At 44.6% G+C, this 22,618-nt stretch overlaps 1 protein-coding gene across 17 annotated transcripts in view; it reads right to left on the bottom strand.

The window, feature by feature from the left end:
- DNM1 (dynamin 1) overlaps positions 1-3,449 on the bottom strand; it is a 132,558-nt gene extending 129,109 nt beyond the window's left edge. For 8 of the 17 annotated variants that reach the window (XR_008328450.1, XR_008328449.1, XR_008328451.1 and 5 more), the window contains exon 1: positions 2,898-3,446. Coding sequence is in view for 14 of the 17 variants with exons in the window: in XM_053373549.1 (XP_053229524.1) it covers positions 2,898-3,058 (161 nt within the window). In the remaining 3 variants the exon portion in view is untranslated. Of the gene's footprint in view, positions 1-2,897 lie in introns of all 17 variants that reach the window. The other 9 variants (XM_053373545.1, XM_053373553.1, XM_053373542.1 and 6 more) reach the window with 4 other exon arrangements.
- Between the last annotated feature and the right edge of the window lie 19,169 nt (positions 3,450-22,618).

The raw sequence follows: 22,618 nt of genomic DNA, 5'->3' as shown, positions 1-22,618 counted from the left end.
GGTATCAGGAGATGGCATCTTAGCCCCTTTCCCCCCAATAATTTATCTGGAAGGATTTAACTTTTCCTCTGCCCTCACACTCAACAGCTCTGCTTGAACCCTTCAAGATCTAAAGAAACTGCAGCACTGTGAATCTGCTGCCATGGAGACAACTGGAGGAAATCTAGTGAGGTCACATCCCCGCAGGCTCTCCTGGAGAAAAGACCCATCAGAAGAGGACAAAATGCAGAAATCCATTCATTCACCTGCCCTCCATCCACCAGGCACTCAAGTAAACAACAGAAATATGAATGCATTGCTCATCTCATGGCCAAAGGGTATTTCCAGTCTGTCACTATTTTGGAGGTGGGATTCAAGCTCGTACCAGCAAATCCAGGTTGCATAGTTCCCCAAAACCTGCTTCCCTAAAATATTATGGACTTTTTGCAATAAGGACATTTTTTTTAATCAGCCCACATTACAGCTGACGAATAAAAGGTCTAGCCAACTCCCCCACCCCACCTCAGCTGCAGGCCCCCATTTTTTTCAGCTGATTTGGTGACAACAATAAGTGTCTTTGCAAGGTGGGGATTGACTGACTCCACCTACAATCAACCTGGTCATGCAAACAAAAACCTCAGAACATTCCAAATGTGCACCCAGTGAAGGCTTTTCAATCCTATAATAAACAGCCCCCTTGGGTGTCTGTTGGGCTGTCTCTTAACAGTGCTGATCCTAAATGAAATTCAACAGCTCTCCGGTCGTTTTGGTTAAGAATGGAGCTGGAAGCAGCCATTTGAGATGCAAAGGTATCAGTGCTATTTTAAAAAGACACACACACAATTTTCATTGTGGACATGAAGAGAGGGAAGGGTGACACAAATATATTGTATAGAAAACTGAAATACGGCTTGTTTCCAGAAGCCCCTCTTCTCTTAGTGGGAATCACAAGGTACCAATCTCCTAGCCTTAGTGAAGTCTTCCCAATTGAAAAGGATTAAAATAAGCATCAAAACGCTACCAGCCGGCTCATAAGTGTCCCGCAGGAACAGCCTGTGTGAGCCACCTTCCCTGACTGCCTGCTATTTGGAGAGGTTTCTGGAGGTTGGCTTGAAGGTCACATGAAAGGAAACCCTCGCCAGTATTTTAATACAAAAAGGGAGCACCCAAAATGCTGATTTTCCTTATCAAGGAGCAAACATTTCATCTTCCCTTCTGGATCCTCAACATGGCATCACCCAGGATACGCAGAGAAGAGTAGACCTAAGCCATATTGCTAGCTGGCCTAGTCAATAACCACATCCCATCTATTATCTGTTGGGTAACTAATTCCCTGTGAAACCAGGCAAATATATGCAAGCAAAAGGTGTGCTGCATTCGATTACCCCCCCCCCAGTCATTCCTGGAATTTCACCTGGTGCAGGATTGTGTCCAAGGCGAGGCTTATAAACAGAGGAGGCAATTACCTCCTAGGGGAAAGGCACTGTCTTTAGCACATCTTGGCAGTGAATGTGTGGTGCATCACTAATACATTTCTTGACAAGGAGCGCATTTCATATGTGACCAGCAGAACTGTTACACTTGGCTCTTCTCTCCACCCCTATAAGCAGCCTCAGAAATTGTAATGTGGAAAAACACACATTGATGCATAAATTGCATCATTTTGCAAGAGAGGGAGGGAGGGAGAGAATGCTGAATCCAAAGACAGAAAATCAAAAAAATATGGCTAAGCTCCCTACCATGATATTTCTTTACCATCTTGAGATTACATAACATAAGAGAGGCTTTTGTCCGGGCTTTGAAAATCTCCAGAAGACTGGAGATGGCAAACGCTCTCCTTGAAGCAACCTCCTCTTCCTTCCTATCTGCCCACCCCCTCCCCTCACCGCAGCCCTGCAATTGCCCTCTGGCAACATAATGAAAAGCGGGAGGGGGGGGAGAGGAAGAAACAGAGGAAGAGACGGACTCTCCCCCCAGCAGCAATTCTGCCTTGCTACATGGAGCTTCCCTCCGCCTCTCTAAATAAATAAATGATTTAGGATTAAAAGCGCCAAATCTCCCCCTGCGCGGTGATGTGGACACAGCACAGCACCAGACGTCGGAGTGCTTCCTTTCGCTCTTCCTCTTACAACTCGCCCCCCCCCCGGGACCCCAAATGGCTGCTTTTGTGCAGTAAATCACTCCTAGGAACAGCGGAGGTGGCGGCGGGCGATGTTGCTATAACGCGCCCTTCAAATGTTGAGCACACACTGATGCTCACCTCCACCCTTCCCTTCAGATGTACACGGCAAGCTTCTTTTCCGATCGTGATCTCCTTCTGAGGGCAGGGATTGTATTTCATACCCACCCAAACAGAAGGAGACAGAGGTGTATACACACACACACACACACACACACACACACATTCATACATCTATAGATTTCCCCCTAGTTTTAGCGTATGTGAAACGCAAACGCGCCGCTCGTGGAGGCTTGCCAGTAAACAGGGACATTATCTTATCCCTCCGGGGAGGGAGAAGGATGCGGAGCCTCCCCTCATCCTGATGAAGGTGATGGCTCGTGGAATGTCACCTGCCAATCACGGGGGCTTCCTGTTTTTCTGCAACATCCTCGGCGCGGAGGGCGCATCCGCAGTGCTGAGGAATGGCGGCGTGAGAGGGGGGAGAGATTTCCCCGCTCCCCCATCGCAGGGAGCCGAAGCGGCTCCAGATCCTTCCCCTCCCCTTCCCCAGCCTCCGTTTCCCCGCTATTTCGGATTTCCACTGGGCAAGGGCGGCAGGAGGGGGACTTCCGCGCATTAAGCCGGATGTCTGCTCTGCACGAGCATCCACAGAAGCCCAGGACTAATTAAGGCGCGGGCGCCGGGGATGGTATAAAATAAAATAGATGGTTTAAATAAATACCACCAGCTCCCTTACCTTCCGACGAAATTCTCCAGGACGGAGCTCTTCCCGGCGCTCTGCCCTCCGACCACAGCGATCTGGGGCAGGTCCAGGTTGGCATTCTGGCCGATGGCAGCGAAGGCATCCTGGAGCTGGTTGACCAGCGGGATGAGATCCTCCATTCCTCGGTTCCCCATGGCTGCTGCACGCGGCGGGGAGCGATCTCACGTCTCCAGCGGCTTGCAAAGCGTCTCTCTCGGAGGGCTTTCTATTTTTTTTTTGGAGGGTGGGGGGGCTCTCGTCTCAAAGGCTAGTCGACAGCTCGTCTGTGGCCCCCCAAGTCCTCATCGGTGCGTGTCTCCTTTTTTTGCGCGCGCGCAGATGGGAGTCCTGCCCACCTTCCCAGCCCTGGGACTTGGAGGTGCCCGAGGGGGCTGCTACTGCAGCGCCCTCCCTTTCCTCTCAGCAGCCCCGCACCCCGCTCCGCCTAAATCAGGCTCCTCGCCGGGTCTCTGCAGCAGCGCTGCCTACCACGAATGAAGCTCCCTTTGGCCACCTGGTCCTAAGCCGGATCGAGAACGTATTTGCTCACAATCGCCGCCAGAGGGGGATCCGCAGCAGCCACTCGGCTCAGAGAGCTTCATGGGAGTCGTAGTTCTTTCCTTCCCTTTGGTTTCCCTCGATCTCCCGTCCCCATCCCCAATTCAAGTTCAGTTCATATACTGGGGGGAGGGGGGGATGCGGAGGCTCCTCAGCTCCCACCATCCTTGACCACTGCTGGTACGGGTGGCAGCTGGAGAGGCACAGGCTCTTTTGCTGTAAGCAAGAGATAGAATGATAGATGTCAACATTTAGCTCCTTTTTCTGATTATCAGGCTTCTTATAGATAGGGATACATATACATATAGATCAGCATGTGCAATTTTTAATGCAAATATTTGTCCTTTTGTGAGGATGATGCCTTTCCTGTTTTTGGGTGATGCGTAAGTAAAACAATGGATTCCGTACTCAATGAGGTTGGAGGGAGCAGAACTGTAGATCAATGAGCTCAAAAAGGAGCTAACTCAGCAAAGGTTGAGGGGACATGGAGAGACTTGTACAGTCACTGGCAGTTCTCTTTCTGCTACCCAGTCCGTTGCTTCTTGCTGAATCCTTGCCTGCAGTTGGGTCTTCTCTCTCCTCCCAAGTTGTCTGGCAGCCAAATGGATGCTCTCCTGGGCGCTCTGGGCTTTCCACGGAGTCATCTGCCACCTTCAATCAGCAGGCCTGGAACACAGGGCTTGATTTCTGGGGGTACTCAAGGGTACGCAGTACTGGCACCTCCCCCCACCCCAAATGTTAAAAGTGGGGCACAGTGAGTATAGGCACTTTTCTTTTCTTAAGCACTGGGGCTTGCGGTGAAGTCATTGAAGGATCCAGGCAAAGCATCCCTGATTTGTGACTTTTCAAAAGCCTTTGGACTATTGAGAGTTGCATGCAGGTTTTCAGCTGGGGGGAGGAGCCTTCTCTGCAGAGTCCCAGAGTCTCCCCTGGACTGAGCTGGGAATAATCTTGGCAGTTGCACCCACAGATTCCCTCTTTCCTTTGGAAGAAATGAATCTCTGGAAGCAATGTGTGCAAGAAATCACGAATCCCTTGGCAGTTCTCCGGCAACATCATCTATCCTTCTTTTGCCCCTTCCTCTCCTTTGTGTGAACCCTCCTCTCCTTCTCATTTATGGAGTTAACCATATATAACATGGGTAGGCAAACTAAAGCCCGGGGGCCGGATCCAGCCCAATCGCCTTCTAAATCCAGCCCACGGACAGTCTGGGAATCAGCGTGTTTTTACATGAGTAGAATGTGTCCTTTTATTTAAAATGCATCTTTGGGTTATTTGTGGGGCTTGCCTGGTGTTTTTACAGTGGTACCTCGGGTTACATACACTTCAGGTTACAGACGCTTCAGGTTACAGACGCTTCAGGTTACAGACTCCGCTAACCCAGAAATAGTACTTCGGGTTAAGAACTTTGCTTCAGGATGAGAACAGAAATTTTGCTCCGGCAGTGCGGCAGCAGCAGGAGGCCCCATTAGCTAAAGTGGTGCTTCAAGTTGAGAACAGTTTCAGGTTAAGAACCGATCTCCGGAACAAATTAAGTACTTAACCCGAGGTACCACTGTACATGAATAGAATGTGTGCTTTTATTTAAAATGCATCTCTGAGTTATTTGCAGGGCATAGGAATTCGTTCATTCCCCCCCCCCAAAAAAATAGTCTGGCCCCCCACAAGGTCTGAGGAACAGTGGACCGGCCCCCTGCTGAAAAAGTTTGCTGACCCCTGGTATATAACATCTGCACTGCCCTTTTCACTAACTATGGCCAGACCTGGACCACAGCTTGCAACCATGGTCAGAAGCGGGATTGCAAGATGGTTTGAGTTAAACATGGTTAGGAGAACACGTGGATGGAAATGTACTAGTGCACTGCAGTTTGCTCCGAACAAAAAGGGGAGAGATGATTCACTTGAGAAAATGGGGAGGGGGAAAGTGAGTGCAGAAGCTCAATCCGGGTGCAGCAACAAGGAAACCTGAAAACAGTATTGGGAAGAATGTCCTCACCAGTGCTATTTTTCTAGAAAAAGAGGTGCCAGAACTCACCTTGAATTCCTCCCTTGTTCTCTTATTGAATGTTAGTATGACGCTGGTTTAGTACGTATGTGGTTTTCAGCTGTAACGGATAAGTAAAAAGAAACGAAAGTTAAAAAATTAATTGAAACTTAGGGAAAGGATTTGCTGAATCAAAAAATTGGAAATTGGAATACAGAAAGGGGAGGTATGAGGAAGTCGGGGAAGTAAGTTTTAAGAAAATAAGGGATAGAAAGTATACTTGTTTTATTTTTGTGTTTTTTGATCTTAGTTTTGTATGTTTGTATTTTTGTATTTTTGTATTCTATGTTTTGTTATGTGTTTTATACAATTTGTGAAATTTGAATAAAAATCTTTTTTTTAAAAAAAAGAATTCCTCCCTTGTTCTCTTATAATGGCAATGGCGCTCACCTGAGAGGTGCAGGAACTGAGTTCCAGCGAGAACTGGCTGGGGGGGAAAGCCCTGGTCCTCATACAGCACGTAGCTGAACTATGACATTCACTCCCACAAGACCGAGTGATGGCCACCAACTTGGATGGCTTCAAAAGCGAATCATGCCAAGCCCATGGAGGATAAGGCTCCAAATGGCTACTAGCCACAAGCTGTGTTCTAACGCAACTGTTGGGGGCAGTATGCCTATGAATAACAGTTTATGGGAATCACAAGAGGAAAGGAGAGCACTGCTGCACTCAGGTTTTGATCGTGGTTTCCCCAGAGATACCTGGTTGGCCAACGTGAGCAACGTGAGCAAAGGATGCAGGCCAACATGGACAGGAGGTCTCTTATGTTATCAACAGCAGTCTAATGACTTGCCTATTAATGTGCATGAGGCGGTTTCATTGCTTCCTAAATTCTCGGAGAGGACACAGGAACCGGTTAAATTACCTTAAAATGGCAGGTGCATCCAGTGCACCATATGCACCTCCACCTAGCATACAGTCTAAAATAATACCTGGGCCAGCATCTACCATGCTGCCCGAACTGCAGCTTGCCTCATTTTGCAACAGCTTTCGAAAGGGAGGACACAAATATATGTTGACATGGCAACTGTTCTCTCTCTCTCTCGGCCCTGTTATTTTGTCCCTGCATCATCTGGCAGCAAGCGGCAAATTCCAGGCTCGTGCGTGAATCAGAGTGGGTGCTGAGCACCTCCACCTCATTTTGATGCCAGAGAGAGCTGCAGGTGCCCAGTGAGATGCTAAATAAAGCATATTAACTTGATTTGATCCTACAGGAAAATAGTTCTTGACAAATATAAACTGCTGAATCTCAAGGTGTAAGAACAGAGCAAGCCTTGTGACACCCCACCAAGTCTTCCCTTGCTGGAGGAACTTGGTGGGGGGAGAACTGTAGCTCTGTAGCAAAGCATCCACTTTGCATGCAGAAGGTCCAGTTTCAACTCCAGCATCTCCAAATAGGGCTGGGGATATTCCCAATATGAACCACCAGAGAGCTGCTGCCAGTCAGTGTAGATGACACTGTGATAGATGGGCCAAGGATCTGAATCAGTATAAAGTAGCTTCCTATATCCCTATAGCTCCTACCAGCCATAGCTCAGTGACTGAGCACTTACTCTGCATCCAGAATGTCCCAGATTCTGTCCCCAGCAGTTCCACTTAGGACTGGGAAATGTAACTTGCCTGAAACCATTGAGAGCCACTGCCAGCTGGTGTCAACAACACTGAGCTAGATGGACTGGGGAAAATTGTGAAAAGTAAATTTGAAATTTACAGATTGTTCTCTCTGGAAAGCAAATTATATGAAAATGATGTATAGATGGTATATTACACCAGTACAGATAGCAAAAATGTACAAAACTGGGTCAAACATATGTTGGAAATGTAAAGAAAAGAAAGGAACCTTTTACCATATATGGTGGGTATGCAGAGAAATTTTTTAAAAATGGGAAATGATATATAATGAGTAGAAGAAAATGTTTACAATGACATTTGTAAAAAAACCAGAAGCATTTTTGTTAGGGATTGTAAGACAAGACCTGCCAAGAAAAATAAAGAACGTATTTATGTATGTTACAACAGCGGCAAGAGTCCTGATAGTACAAGGATGGAAGAATGAGGAAATCCCAACGAAAGAACAGTGGCAAGAAAAATTGATGAGCTACGCAGAGCTGGCGAAACTGACATACAAATTGCAGGACAAGGACAACTGTGACTTCAAGGAAGAATGGGAGCTTTTCACAATTTATCTAAAAAGACAACAAAATGAATTGGACTCCTTGGCAGGTTTTGAATAAACATACACAAATTTATTAGTTGGTAACATGGTAGATAGATAATGTAAGGATATGTATAATTTTATAACATGCAGAGAATAATAGGTGCTGAGAAATCAGAGAGAGGAGCTGAGGGAAGTCTCGGGTGGGAGAGGGTTTGAAGGGGGGGAAAGGGGGGGAAATAATATTATGTTTTGATAATTTGTTATGTTGAAATTGTTAATAAAAACATTTTTAAAACAAACAAACAAACAAACACTGAGCTAGATGGAACAGATGAAGATCAAGCTGGAACATAGTTGATATAACTGAGTATTTGATGGTCAGGAATGATAAGCAAGCGGCATTGATATTTGTAAATGCAGAAAAGGCCTTTGATAATATTTCTTGGGAATTTATGATAAAGAATTTAGAATTTATGGAAATGGGACAATCTTTTGTAAGAGGTATATTCAGATCTAAAAGCTAAATTGATAGTAAACAATGTATTAACGGGGGGAAATGAAATTACGAAAGGTACAAGACAGGGTTGTCCTTTATCCCCCATTATTATTCATTACGGTCCTACAGGTCTTCTTCAATAATATGAGAAAAGCAGAAAAATCAAGGGAATTTCTGTCGGTCGGAAAGAATATAAATTAAAGGCCTTTGCAGACGACTTGGTTATAACAGTGGAAGAACCATTAACTAGTGCTAGAGAAGCACTAGAAAGAATTGAACAATTTGGACAAGTAGCAGGTTTTTAATTAAATAAAAAAGAAAAGAAAAATGTTAGTTAAGAATATGAATCAAGATCTGATAGATATCTTGCAACAACAGAGTAGGATAGAAGTAGTTAAAAAAGTTAAATATTTAGGAATTTGGTTAACAAAAAATATAAATTTATTTAAAGATAACTACACACCAGTATGAAATGGTATCAAAAGGAACTTAGAAGTGTGGGGAAGGAGGAAACTATCCCTATGGGGTAGAATTTCTGGTATTAAAATGAACGTGCTACCGAAGATGTTATTTTTATTTCAATCAATCCCGATTATCAGTGGTGTAGGTATCTTTAGAGAATGGCAAAAAATAATTTCAAGATATATTTGGCAAGGGAAGAAGCCAATAATTAAATTTAAACTACTTACAGATACAAAAGAAAGAGGTGGATTCTCCTTGCCAGATTTGAAATTGTATTATGAAGCTTCTTGCCTTTGTTGATTAAGGGATTGGATTTTGTTGGAGAATACAGATTTATTAGTTCTGGAAGGATTTGATAACAGATTCGGATGGCATGCATATTTATGTTACGATAAGGTAAAAGTTTATAAAGGATTTGGGAACCACTTATTTCAAAAATCTTTGCATGAGGTGTGGGATAGATATAAGAATTACCAGTAATTAGAATGTAAGATGCCATGGTGGCTATCGCCCCTCAAGGCAATGAGTGTGAAAAAGATAAATCTGAGTAAAAATTGGGCCACCTATGAACAATTAGTGAAGGAGATGGATAACCAATGGAAATTAAAACCATATGAGGAGGTTAAAGGTTTTGTGAATGATTGGTTACATTATTGTCAAATTAATGAAATGTTTAAAGATGATAAAAAGAAAAATGGATTTGGATATACAAAATCGAGATTTGAATTATAATTGTTAAATAATAAAGTTAAAATATTATCTAAAATAAATAAATTATTATTGGAATGGCATTTGAAAGATGAGGAAGTTAAATCAGTTATGATACATTGGGCTAAAGATATTGGTCATAATATACAATTAGAAGATTAGGAAAAATTATGGAAAGACGGAATAAATTTCTGCCTGCAGTGCTTTAAAGGAAAATATAATGAAAATGATGTACAGATGATATATAACACCAGTGAAATTAACTAAAATGTATAAAACAAATAATAAATGTTAGAAATGTAAGAAAAAAGAAGGTATTTTTTACCGTATTTGGTGGGAATGTAAGAAAGTGAAGGACTTCTGGGAAATGATTTATAATGAGATTTTTAAAATGTTGAAATATACATTTGTAAAAAAACAAAAACCAGAAGCCCTTTTACTTGGTATTGTAGGTACAGATATTCATAAGCATGATAAAAAATTGTTTTTATATGCGGCAACTGCAGCAAGAATACTGTTAGCCCAACATCGGAAACAGGAAGAATTACCAACAAAAGAAGAGTGGCAGATGAAATTGATGGATTATGCCGAGTTGGCGAAATTAACTGGGGAAATTCGGAACCAGCAAGACCAGACTTTCCTGAAGGACTGGAAGAAATTAATGATATATCTGAAAGACAATTGTAATCATTTGACATTGCTTGTAAGGTTACAATAAGTTTTGTAAGGAGAACTATATGAATTATTGCAAAAGAGGACTAAGAAGGAGGTTTTTTTAGATTTGGATTTAATAGCAATAACTATTAGAATAAAATGCAGAATTAGAAAGGAAGTTAGAAAACCATCAGTCACGGTTGATGGAAGTCCTAGGCTGTGATAGCCAAAGGTCTGTTATGTTGTCTAAGATGGGATGTTATGTTTGGAAAACATGTAAAAACCAATAAAAAAAAGTAAAAATTTTTTTTAAAGGAACAGAGCAGCTCAGATATATCAAGGAGAAGACTGCCCATGTCCTCATGCTCATGATCTAAGAGACACAGCACAAAAGGAAAAAGGATGGTAAGGGAGGAGAATAAAGGCAAACCCAGGTTCTTAGTTAGAGAGTCCTTGTTATGAAGACCAAGAATGGGAAAAGTTGGAGGGGAGTGAAAAGTTTCTGGTCAAGGAACGTGCCCTCCAGTTCCACCTTTCTCCACCTGTCCGTCTCTTTCTCTCTTTCGTAGTCTGAGGAAAGGGCTGCTATATGAATATGGCCAAAACCATATGATGAAAATGTTTGGTGCAGGGAGTTCCACAATTTAGAGACTGCCACAGAGAAAGATTTGGGGCATGACATGGCAGGACAGTTTTAAACAAAGATGTGCTTTCTAAGATGTGCTGCATTCCCAGCATGAAATATACTCAGAGTCGCAAAGTGATTTCATGCTCTTTATTCAGCTCATAGTGGTGAGGAGAAATGACTGAAAGTCCCCTCAAAGTATCTGCTTTATATACATTATAAAATTTTTTGACCCAGCCAGGGTGGCAAGGACATGGCTGACCACTGGCACTGGGTATGCATGGGCCATGAGGGCCTTGTTTAGGGTACATTTGTAGTCTGTGCAGATGCGGACCGAACCATTAGGCTTGACGGGTGTGACGATTGGGGTTTCCCAGGGGGCATTAGGCACCGGCTCCAGCACTCGTTGCTCCACGAGTCGGTCCAATTCCTCGTCTATACGGGGTTTCAGGGCGAACGGGACCCGGCGGGCCTTGAGCCTGACCGGTTGTACTGCGGGGTCAAGCTGTAGAGCAATGGGGGGGGGCCCGTATACTGTCCCAATTTCCCATCGAAAACCCCCAGAAATTCCTTGCATATGGCGTCCACGTCCACTTGTAAGCTCGTGGTTCACCCCAGTGACGGCTAGCCCCAGTGGTCCAAACCATGCCAATCCCAGTAAGCTAATGTAGGGGCCCTTGACCACAAACAAGTCCAGGTGCCACGTCCGCCCTCGGTATTGCACCCTGAAGGTCCCCACCCCCATTGTGGGGACCTTACGTTTCTGGAAGTCCCGGAGGGTGAATGGGGCCGGCCTGAGTTTGGGACCCCCAGTAGGACACAGTTTCCTTAAGGTCCTTGCCAAGATTATGGATAGAGTTGAACCCGTGTCAAGCTCCATGCGGCATGGGACCCCCTCTATCTGTACCTCTACATAAATTTTCTCTACGTTGGGGTGGGGCAACTGGTATACCTGGAAGTCCATGAGCTCCGTCGAGTTGCCTTGGTGCGTTGGGCCCCTGGACCTGGGGCTCTTGGATTGGTCATCTGATGCCTGGCGTTGGGTGGGCCGAGCCCAACACACCTGGGCGATGTGTCCCGATTTTCTGCACTGCCTGCACTGAGGGCTGTGGCGAAAAGTGCCCCTTCAGCTGTTCCATTATTGTTTTGTATGGAACAGTAGCAACGTCTTCAGGCGCAAGGAGAGCCCGGGCGATTTCAAACGTCTCCTCTCCGCAGACGCTGAAGAATATTGCCCTCTTCTTGGCGTCTTCTTCATCAGTGACCCCTTTGGCTTCTAGGAGGAAGGTGAAACGGGAGGCATACGCTTCCCAGTCTCCAGATGCTGGGTTGAACGGCGAGAAGCTGCTGTCGGTTGCCATTCTGAGTTCCTTGTGTCCCGGAGCTGAAGCCTGGATACACGGTGCGAGGCAGCGGTGCGGCAGGTGGCGGTACTGCGGTGCTGTGTGTGGCAGTCAGCTCAGTGGGATCCCATCCTCGTCGCCAGTGAAATATACTCAGAGTCGCAAAGTGATCTCATGCTCTTTATTCAGCTCATAGTGGTGAGGAGGAATGAATGAATGTCCCCTCAAAGTATCCGCTTTATATACATTATTTACACAATGGGCTGCACATGATTGGCTAATTCCGGAATTCTACTGTAAGCCAATAAGGTTGTGGATTCACTTCTATCTGGAGCATGATTGGGTGGTTCCTGCCAACCAATCATACTGCTGCATTGTTCTAGGACCAATCAGACTGCTGCATTCTGAATCCTATTGTTCTAGGACCAGTCAGACTGCTGCCTTTTGGATCCTATTGTTCTAGGACCAATCAGACTGCTGCAGTTTGGATCCTATTCAACTCAGTACATAACAGTACTCCTGTCTCAGCGACGTCTACTGTGACTGGTTTGGTCACAGTGCTGGATTTACGTGTAAACTAAACAAGCTATAGCTTAGGGCCCCACTCTCTTGGGGGGGAGGGCAAAACAACTTGAAGGGAAAAAAACTGGATGTACATTTCCAAAATATAAGATAAAAAACAAATAAAATAAAACTTACATACAACAACAGTGTTTTGTGTTGTGTAGGCTCCTATGATGTAAGTAATGGGCCCAATACCAATGTGTTTGCATTATTAAGTTTGTTATGAATAAAAATTCATTTTAAGTTAGGGCTTAATAATTATTTCACTATTAATATACTTCTTAATTGTATTTCAGTTCAACAATTACTTTGATAAAATACATATTTTGTTATGTGCAAATGGCTTGAGATACCTATTAGGTCCATCAATTACCATATAGCATATATTCAACACCAAAAACAGTGACCATTTGTTGTTGACAAAGGACAGCTGGACATATAAAGGGCCCCATTACCTTCAGTAGCTTAGGGCCTCATCAAACCTAAATCCGGCCCTGTTTGGTCACGTCCACAGATTGGAGGTGTGGCAGGATCCCCAAAGATGTGCTGGCTTCAGGCACCAGGACTATTGGTATACTAACTCTGTGGTACAATTATGTCTGCAAAAGTGTCGTGAAGGCTGACAAAATTAACTCTGCCTTATGGGAATCTGTTATGTACTGAGTTGAATAGGATCCAAAATGCAGCAGTCTGATTGGTCCTAGAATAGGATTCAGTATGCAGCAGTATGATTGGTCCGCAGGAGCCACCCAATCCAGCTCCAGGTGGAAGTGAATCCACAACCTGACCAACCACATTGTCTGGAGACAGTCTGTCAGATCTGACCAGAGGAAGAATGACCGTTGAGAGAAGTGCAGAAAGAAAGAAAAAAATGCCTTCATCTGCCCCAGCTGTACAACCCCAGCAGGTGCTGTAACTCTCCAAACGTTTGGCTTCCCCCCTCCTCCATGGTCTCCTGAGACAATGCCAACAAGATCATTTCCAGCAGCAGGAACTGGTGAAAACCCATTTAGCCTAGCATTGCCATTAGCTGTTTTGTGACGAAACACGTGCTTTGCAATAAGAAGGTCTCAATTTCAATCTCGAATTAAATCAGAGGTGAGGAACCTGTGGCCCTCTCCCAGCAGCCCCTGCCAGGACAGCCAATAGCCAATTATGGGAGTTTTAGTCCAGCAAAATCTGCAAGGCTGCAGGGTTTCATTCCTGAACTGAAAGATCCTAGTTAGCAGTCACTGGGAGAACCTGACTAGAGAGCCCCCACCAATCCAAGTGGACAGTTCTGGGCTAGGTAGACAAATGGTCTGACTCAGCATAAGGCAAGTTCATCAGTTGATTCAGAAGCAACCTGCTAACTTCACTTGTTGGTCATCTTTACATATGATGGCAGGATTCGTTGTTGGCTTATTTTCCTGCTGGATTTCGCTGCCAGCCTGAGGCAGGGGGCACTTTAGAATGAGGTGGTTTAAATAAACAAACACAGTCCCTGGAAAAAAGCCAGAACTGCAGGATGCTGCAAGCAGCTCCCTGCTCAGGCAGCAGCTCAGACTCTCTTAACAGATTGCCTCATATGGTAGGTGGGTGGACCAATCATCTGAACAAAGGACTCTTGACCTATTTGGTTGCCACAGCAAATAATTGATTCCCCTCCCGCACCCTGCCTGCCCTCCATTCCTGTTCTTGATTCATACAGGATTTGGTGGATTTTTACAGCCAGCAAGGAAAAAAAAATGATGGTAAGGCTATGCTCTAACCATCCCTTTATATAAGGGGCAAGTCTCTATTTTCAGCATTGTTATATCATCAGCCATCTATGTGTTATAGAACCACAACAACCTTTGGCAACCTGGTGCCACTACTGTGGTCAGGCGTTCCCAGTCCAGGAATGGCCACAGCTATCAAATCAACCGCAGTTGGTTAAAGGCACTACTAGCCCCTGAGGCTACCTGAGCTTCTAGTGACCAAGGTGGACCCAGAAGCACCTTCAAACTATGAACCTGTTCTTTGAGGTGGCTTACAACCCCATCCAGGGTAGGCAACTGACCAATTTATTGGACACAGGAACTACTACTCACCCACAGTGCCTTCAACTTGCCACGACTGAAGCTCAGCTTGTTTTTCCTCATCCATTTCACTGCTGGGTCCAGGCAACAGCCCAGGAACTGTGGGGTAACCAGCCTCATACAACCCATATGCTTAAGGCTAATAAATGCATGAAGGGGTTAAGACCATGGTGTAAGCTGTCCTGCTCTGTCTTACAAGCCACTCTTGAATTCCTGTATGAATAATTTAGGAATTTTCACTGCTTTAACTAAGTTTTACAGCTTGTGCCACTTTTTCTGAATGCTGTATGGAAAAGCACATGAATATGACCTTTGGAGAGCTTGTAAGCAAACCATTTTTAACTTACCAAACGTGTGGTCTTTTTCTCTGCTGGGGAAGAGGGAAGTTTTGGAACTCACAAAGGTATAAAGGTCTAACAGCCTATTATTTCCACACTTTACTTTGCTGTGTGTTTTTTGTCTTAAATCTCTGCTGGCGTTCTCAGAGTACTTGCCCCAAAACTTGGATCTTGGCATCCTGAAACTCTCCTTTTTACCTTTAGGTATTTTTTCCTTGCACAAACAGGGACTGTACAGCCTCTTCCGATTCAGATATAACGGAGAAATAGAGCTGAGTGTCATCAGCATAGTGAGGGTACCTCACCCCCTAACTCCAAAATATCTCTCCCGGAAGCTTCATGTAGATATTAAATAGCACTGGAGATTCTTGACCATTATTATTAATAATAATATTATTAAAGTTAATTAACTTTGATATTAAATCAAAGCAATTATAGCAATACAATTGCAGTACTAAGAATTACAGAATAAAATACAGATTCTCATTAACAACAACTAAATCAATTATCTCTTAACAATACCAGTTTTTGCAGGCACAAACAGTATTGATAGCCCTGGTAGCATTATGAGCACAAGTAGACATGAATGTGCAGTGAAAGAGATGTCTGGAGGGGCCTGAAGACCAGTTTAAAGATCAAGAACCTTAAGAAAGGAGAGCAGGGAGGGCCTTAAAGCTGTCCATCCAAAACCTTGCACCTGGACTGCGGAAGGAGCTGGCAAACAGACTCACTTGTTCAGTCCCGTTCCCTGCTATGGTGAGGCAAGTTGAATTCCATTTAAAAGATAGGAATTATTCCTAAATTTGCATGTTGATGCGCATATATATATATATATATATATATATATATATATATCTCAGTAAAGGTAAAAGGACCCCTGACCGTTAGGTCCAGTCACAAACGACTCTGGGGTTGCGGCGCACATCTGGCGCTCATCTCACTTTACAGGCTGAGGGAGCCGGCGTTTGTCCGCAGACAGCTTCCGGGTCATGTGGCCAGCATGACTAAGCCACTTCTGGCGAACCAGAGCAGCGCCTGGAAACGCCGTTTACCTTCCCGCCGGAGCGGTACCTATTTATCTACTTGCACTTTGACGTGCTTTCGAACTGCTAGGTTGTCAGGAGCAGGGACCGAGCAACGGGAGCTCACCCCGTCGCGGGGATTTGAACTGCCGACCTTCTGATCAGCAAGCCCAAGAGGCTCTGTGGTTTAGACCACACCTGCAAATGTTATGTGAATATTTGTCCTGCCCTTTCGTGTCCACAGTGGGACTGAGGTGCAGAGCACTTCCAGATGACCTGTTTGTTCAGCATTCATCCTGGTGTGCTTGCAGGGAGACCAAACATTAATAGAACTATAAAGTTATAAGGGACCCTAAGGGTCACCTAGTCCAACCCCCTGCAATGCCGGAATCACAGCTGAAGAATCCCTGACAGAGGAGGACCATCCAACCTTTGCTTAAAACCTTTCCAACGAAGGGGAGCCCACCACTTTCCAAGGGAGTCCATTCCACTGTCAAACAGTAATATGAATCCGATGCTGTGGGTCTTCTCTTGTGGCAGCCACATGCTGAGCTTTCACTCTGATTTGTTGACAGGAAGGTGAAACCAAGTTGTGTCAAATCAAATCGTTATCCTGCACTTTCCTGCACATTCCTCTGTCATTTTTTTTTTTTTTTTTGTAAAACGTCTGGCTGTGGTTGGGAGTGGGTTCATTGTGCAAGACCACCCAATCAACTATAATTGCACAAAAAACATTCTATATGCAAGTACAGCTGCTAGAATAGTGATTGCTGCTAAGTAGAAGTCACAAACTATACCTACAAAGGAGGAATGGATTTGTAAACTAAAGGAATATTTAATTTTGGCAAAATTAACTGCTATAATAAGAAATCAGTCAAATCAAAAATTAAAAAATGAATGGAAATGTTTTGAGGAATATATGGCAAAATATTGCTCAAAAAAAGATACGCTAATATGCCTAGATTCAAATGTGAAGTACTGGATGGTAGAAAAAATAGTAAGGAAAGATAATAAGAATATATAGATGATTTGAGAAGATTGTAGAATGCAAAGATTATTGTAAATTGTATAATGTGGAGGAAATTGAGTGGGGGCGGAGGGAAGTGGGAGGAAGGAGAAAAGAATATGACGGATTGAGGAAATAGAAAAGTAAATGTATGGGGGGATGTGGAGGAGGAAATGGTGTTGGTTTTGGTACATCTGTATTGTAATGTAATATGTGAAAACCAATAAATAAATAAAATGCAAAAATATAATTGCACAATGCTCATCAGGTGACCTTGGGCCGGTTGCTACCTCTCAGCCTAACCTACCTCACAGGGTTGTTGTGGGGATTAAATGAGGAGAAGGGATGCGGGTGGCACTGTGGGTTAAACCACAGAGCCTAGGACTTGCCGATCAGAAGGTCGGCGGTTCGAATCCCCGCGAAGGGGTGAGCTCCCGTTGCTCGGTCCCTTCTCCTGTCAACCTAGCAGTTCGAAAGTACGTCAAGTGCAAGTAGATAAATAGGTACTGCTCCGGCGGGAAGGTAAACGGCGTTTCCGTGTGCTGCTCTGGTTCGCCAGAAGCACCTTAGTCATGCCGACCACATGACCCGGAAACTGCACACCGACTCCCTCGGCCAATAAAGCGAGATGAGCGCCGCAACCCCAGAGTCGGCCACGACTGGACCTAATGGTCAGGGGTCCCTTTACCTTTTTAGGACCATGTATGCCACAATGAGATCCCTGGAGAAAAAGGTAGGATGGAAATGCAACAAACAAACAAAACAACCTAAATTTCCCGGTAGGTGACTGAATTCCACCCGAATCATGACACTCCAAAAATACCTTTAATCTGCTTTAACTTTTTGCTAAGTAAAACGTATGTTGTCACTGCATATTGTGCAATTGCAATTAAAGCCTTTTTTTTGTTTTGTTTTTAACGTAAAATAAGCTTATTGCTGATAGAAGCCATATCAATATTTCTCTGGGGGCAGGTGCTGGTAAAATGATGGAAAACTATGTCAAGATTTCAGGCTATTATAGCATGTTAACTCTTCCTTTTAGAGGGAACACTTTGTACAGCTCAGTTGCACACACTTCCTAAAGGTTTGGGGCTGGTCTGCTGGCAGTAAGGAGATCAGATTGTGTGCCTTTCTTATGTCAGCAACAAGCATCCCAAGATTCTTGATGGTTCACTTCCCCTTGTGGAAATTACCATCTGCAGTAGGTACTTAGGGTTCATTCCAAATTATTCCAAAAAAACAACACAAAGCTCTGGTTACCACCTGGTCTCTCTTCAACACATCATACTTTAGCCATTTATTATACTGTACTCCTGCGGTCCCCACCCTGAACATATGGTCACTCACCCCACTGATAACCCTGCTCAGATGTAGGTGCATAAAAAGGCCTATTGGTTTGCAGACAGAAGATCAGTAATAGGGTGAGATTCCAGACCAGGGGTCAGCAAACTTTTTCCACTGTCCCTCAGACCTTGTGGGGACCAGACTAGATTTTGAAGGGGGGGGGGGAATGAACAAATTCCTACGCCTCACAAATAACCCAGAGATGCATTTTAAATAAAAGGACACATTCTACTCATGTAAAAACACCAGGCAAGCCCCACAAATAACCCAGAGGTGTATTTTAAATAAAAGGACATATTCTGCTCATGTAAAAACACCAGGCAAGCCCCACAGATAACCCAGAGGTGCATTTAAATAAAAGGACACATTCTACTCATGTTAAAACACACGGATTCCCAGACTGTCCATGGGCCGGATTGAGAAGGCAGCCTTGTTTAGGGAAGTTTTTAATATTTAATGCTGTATTGTTTTTAACACTTGATTGGAAGCCGCCCAAAGTGGCTGGGGAAACTCAGCCAGATGGGCAGGGTAATAATAATAATAATAATAATAATAATTATTATTATTATTATTATTATAGAAGGCGATTGGGCCGGATCCGGCCCCCGGCCTTTGTTTGCCTACCCATGTTCCAGACTGATGGGCAGGGAAGGTGTTTAAAACACAAGAAGCTGCCCTTAATTCAAAGGTGTGAAAAAGGAAATCCCAGGAGAAAGAGGGCCTCCTTGTTCCCTGTAAAGTAAGATGCAAATACCACCAACTTGGTTCCTCCATTAGAGATGATGCAGGCCTCGTTCCCTCCACACGCCCACAGTCACATTTCCCTGGGTGTTTAGAGTTTCTGGGCTAAACAGACAGACAGGCTGAGTCAGAAAACAGCCCACCAGCCAGAGTTAGTCTTTGCAAAATGATGGAAATCATATTGAGAAGTGGTGCCTGAAACACCACTCTTGTATGTGCAGGGCTGGCCCTACCATTAAACAATCGCCTTAGGTGGGCCCTGACTGACTCCAGCCATTAACAACCTTGGGACTAGCTTACTTATGAGATCACCTTACCCCACATGTAAGCCCTCTTGACCGCTTTGATTGCTGGAATTCGCTCTAGTGCAGGTGCCACGTAATGCCCACTCCACATTTGTAAGAATTTCACTGCTTAGTGTGGCAGCATCTACCCTTTGGAACTCCCTGCCTCATGAGATCAAGCAGGCGCCTTTACTTTACTCTTTTCAATGCCTGCTAAAAGCATTCTTGTTTAGACAAGCCTGCCCAAATGCTTCTAAAGTTGAGGTAATTTTAATCCATTTTAGTATTCTAAACTTTTGTACAGCTGTGAATTTTCTTTCATGTTTTTGTAAACCCACTCTGAGGTTTTTACAACCCAGCAATGTATAAATTTTAAGAAATAAATAGGTGAAAGCTAGGCCTGATGAACAGACCCTTGGGCTGAGGTATTGTTCGGGATTTCTTTGGATCATATTATGACTTTTGTGGAAATTGTTTGATCTGGTTGTGTACTTTTTGATCTTTTGTTATTTATGACTACTCCCATTATGTTTGTAATTATGCAAATCTTATGTTGGAAGCCGCCTTTAGCATGGAAAGGCAGCATACGAATAAGTTGGTGATGATGCCCTGAACTCCATAAATTAGTCTGAAGGAAGGAACCGACCATCACTTAGCACAATTTTAGATTTTATAGTGAATGGTCTTGCAGATAATGTGTACTACCTTATTGCAGATAATGTGTATTACCTTAAGCCACATTTTATTGCACATCGTATTGCAAAGACCAACTGCTCTCTTTGAGAATTCTCTTATTCATCCTGATGAGTGAGGCCCTGGACTTCTGCCCAAAGTCAGAGCCGGCCCAAGGCATTTTGGCACCTGAGGTAGGGTTCCCGGGGACAGTCCCTAGATTTGCAAATCTGTCCCCAGACAAATTCCGTCCCCAAAATGTCCCTAGATCCGCAAATCTGTTCCCAGGAAACATGGCAGCAGCAGCCTCAGCAGCCCGGAGCCAGCCTGGCAGTGCAGTTGGCTCTGGCTGGCTTCAGGAGCTGCTTGCTGCTCCCTGCTGTGGCGCCCGCCATTTTTCCTCTCCGGAAGTCTCCATATGATGTATCTTGTGCGCAACCCATCATATGGATGTAGGGGGACAACTTGGAGCAAAGAACCATCACCACAAAATAGCCTTGAAAGTTAGTTATCATGACATCAAATCAGCTAAACCCCCTTTTAACTACAGTCATACCTTATGTTACGTTTGCTTCAGGTTGAGCGTTTTCAGGTTGTGTCCTGCGGTGACCCAGAAGTACCGGAAAGGGCTACTTTTGGGTTTCGCCACTTGCGCATGCGCAGACGCACAAAATGACGTCATACGCAGAAGCGGCGAATCGTGACCCACGCATGCACAGACGTGGGTTGCGTTCTTTTCTGGTTGCGAACAGGCCTCCACAATGGATCCCGTTCGCAACCAGAGGTACCACTGTACTTTGAATTACGACTTAGTGTGCCAACTAATTCTCACCCAGAATGCAAATTGACTGCTGAAGTAAGAAGAGGCATTAATTAACAGGATGGCTGATGAAGGACCCTGTGTGAGAGACAGGGAAGAACTCTCAGAGTGGGAGGCTGAGAGGAAAAAGTGAAGCTCCCAGATGAAAGCTGGGAGGGCGCACCCAGGGGCAGACGGCCCTGGGTGTCACCCCTGAGGGGGTGACAAAATGCTGGGCAGCACTCACTGCGGGGCCCACAGCGTGCCCAAGCCACATGTCTTTCCTGGGAGAGAAATGGTGGCTTATGCGCGCAGGCTCCATGCTGCCCCAAATGGTCCACCCGCTGCCTCCCCCCTGCCTCCCCCCCCAGCTGTAGGGCGGCTGAGTGGGAGGAGGCAGGCAGATTCCTTGGAGGCCCCACGGAGTGTCCTGCCCCTGCTGGCTCCACCCCACAGGCAGCTGGCCCCGCCCCTGGGCACAGGGAATGGACGCCGCCCCAGATGCTCGATTGGCTTGCTCCGCCACTGGGCCCACGCACCCTCTTTTGTGTGAGACAAGGATTAAGAACTACAGTCATATCCCAGATTACGTTTGCTTCAGGTTGCACGTTTTCAGGTTGCATCCCGCAGTGACCCGGAAGTACCAGAAAGGGTTACTTCTGGGTTTCACCACTCACGCATGTGCAGATGCGCAAAATGACGTCACACGCATGCGCAGAAGCGGCAAATTGCAACCAGCGTACGCGCAGATGTGGGTTGCATTCTTTTCAGGTTGCGAACGGGCCTCCACAACAGATCCCATTCGCAACCAGAGGTACCACTGTACCTTTGATAGAGGGTTTTGTATTTTCTTTTTCTTTTCTTTTCTTTCATTCTTTTATTTAGATTAGTTTTTTATTGTATGTTGAAAAGTTTCAATAAAAAAACTTTTATATTATTTTATTGCCTTGTGGTCGGTAATTTTGTTTTGGTGGGTGTTGTCTTTTATTAAATTAGATTTTACTAGATTAATTTTCATGCTTTTAGGATGCCACCACAGAATCTGCTGGATGGATGGCACACAGATAAACTACGTTCTGTTTTGTGTCCCATGAAGAGCAGCTTAACAACAGTTTTTCTAAATGCTAATGGTTCTCTCCCAAAGGGACTCACAATCGGAGACCAAATGATTTATATTTTATTTTATTTTTAAAGACCCTGCAAACACAAAACCCGTTAATAAAATGAAATAAAAATGGTTGGAACCAATCAGTAGTACCTCACCTGCCTTGCATACAATAGATGGTATTTGCAGAAAGCTCTGGGAAAACTCCCATATTAAAACTGCTGCCAGTCAGTGCAGGCAGGATGTACCACTGCTGCCTGTCAGAGCTGTGAGCTAGATGTACCAATGCTATGGCTCACTCCAAACCACCCTCCTATGTTCCTCTGCTGATGAAAAAAGGAATAACTACCCAGCAACATTTAACTGCCTGTTTGTTAAAAAGCTACTTCAGAGTGCAGACATGTATGATTATGCCTTACATTTAATATTTTTTTCTGCTATTGAATTTTGTTTAATTTTCCATGCGCATTTCAGAATATTCACCTTAGGAAGAAAACAAAGCTGCCGCTGCCGCCGCCGCCGCAACCGCCTCCTCCTCACCGCCCACCCCCACCCCGTTTGCAAAAGGATGCAAGAAATAAACTTTTATTTCTTTTTTTTAAAATCTCTCTTGCATATTTCAGAACGTTAACTGTTACAGGAAAAATAAATAAGTACGGCACTGAAGCCTTTTGCATTTGCGAAAGGATGCGCTGGAGCGCGTGCGTGGTTACCATCACTGCTCTCCGGTAC

Source organism: Podarcis raffonei, chromosome Z, assembly GCF_027172205.1.
Source record: "Podarcis raffonei isolate rPodRaf1 chromosome Z, rPodRaf1.pri, whole genome shotgun sequence".
In the NCBI taxonomy this organism is placed as follows: domain Eukaryota; kingdom Metazoa; phylum Chordata; class Lepidosauria; order Squamata; family Lacertidae; genus Podarcis; species Podarcis raffonei.
Note: the sequence above shows the minus strand (reverse complement) of the source record. Positions and strands in the feature narration are given on the sequence as shown.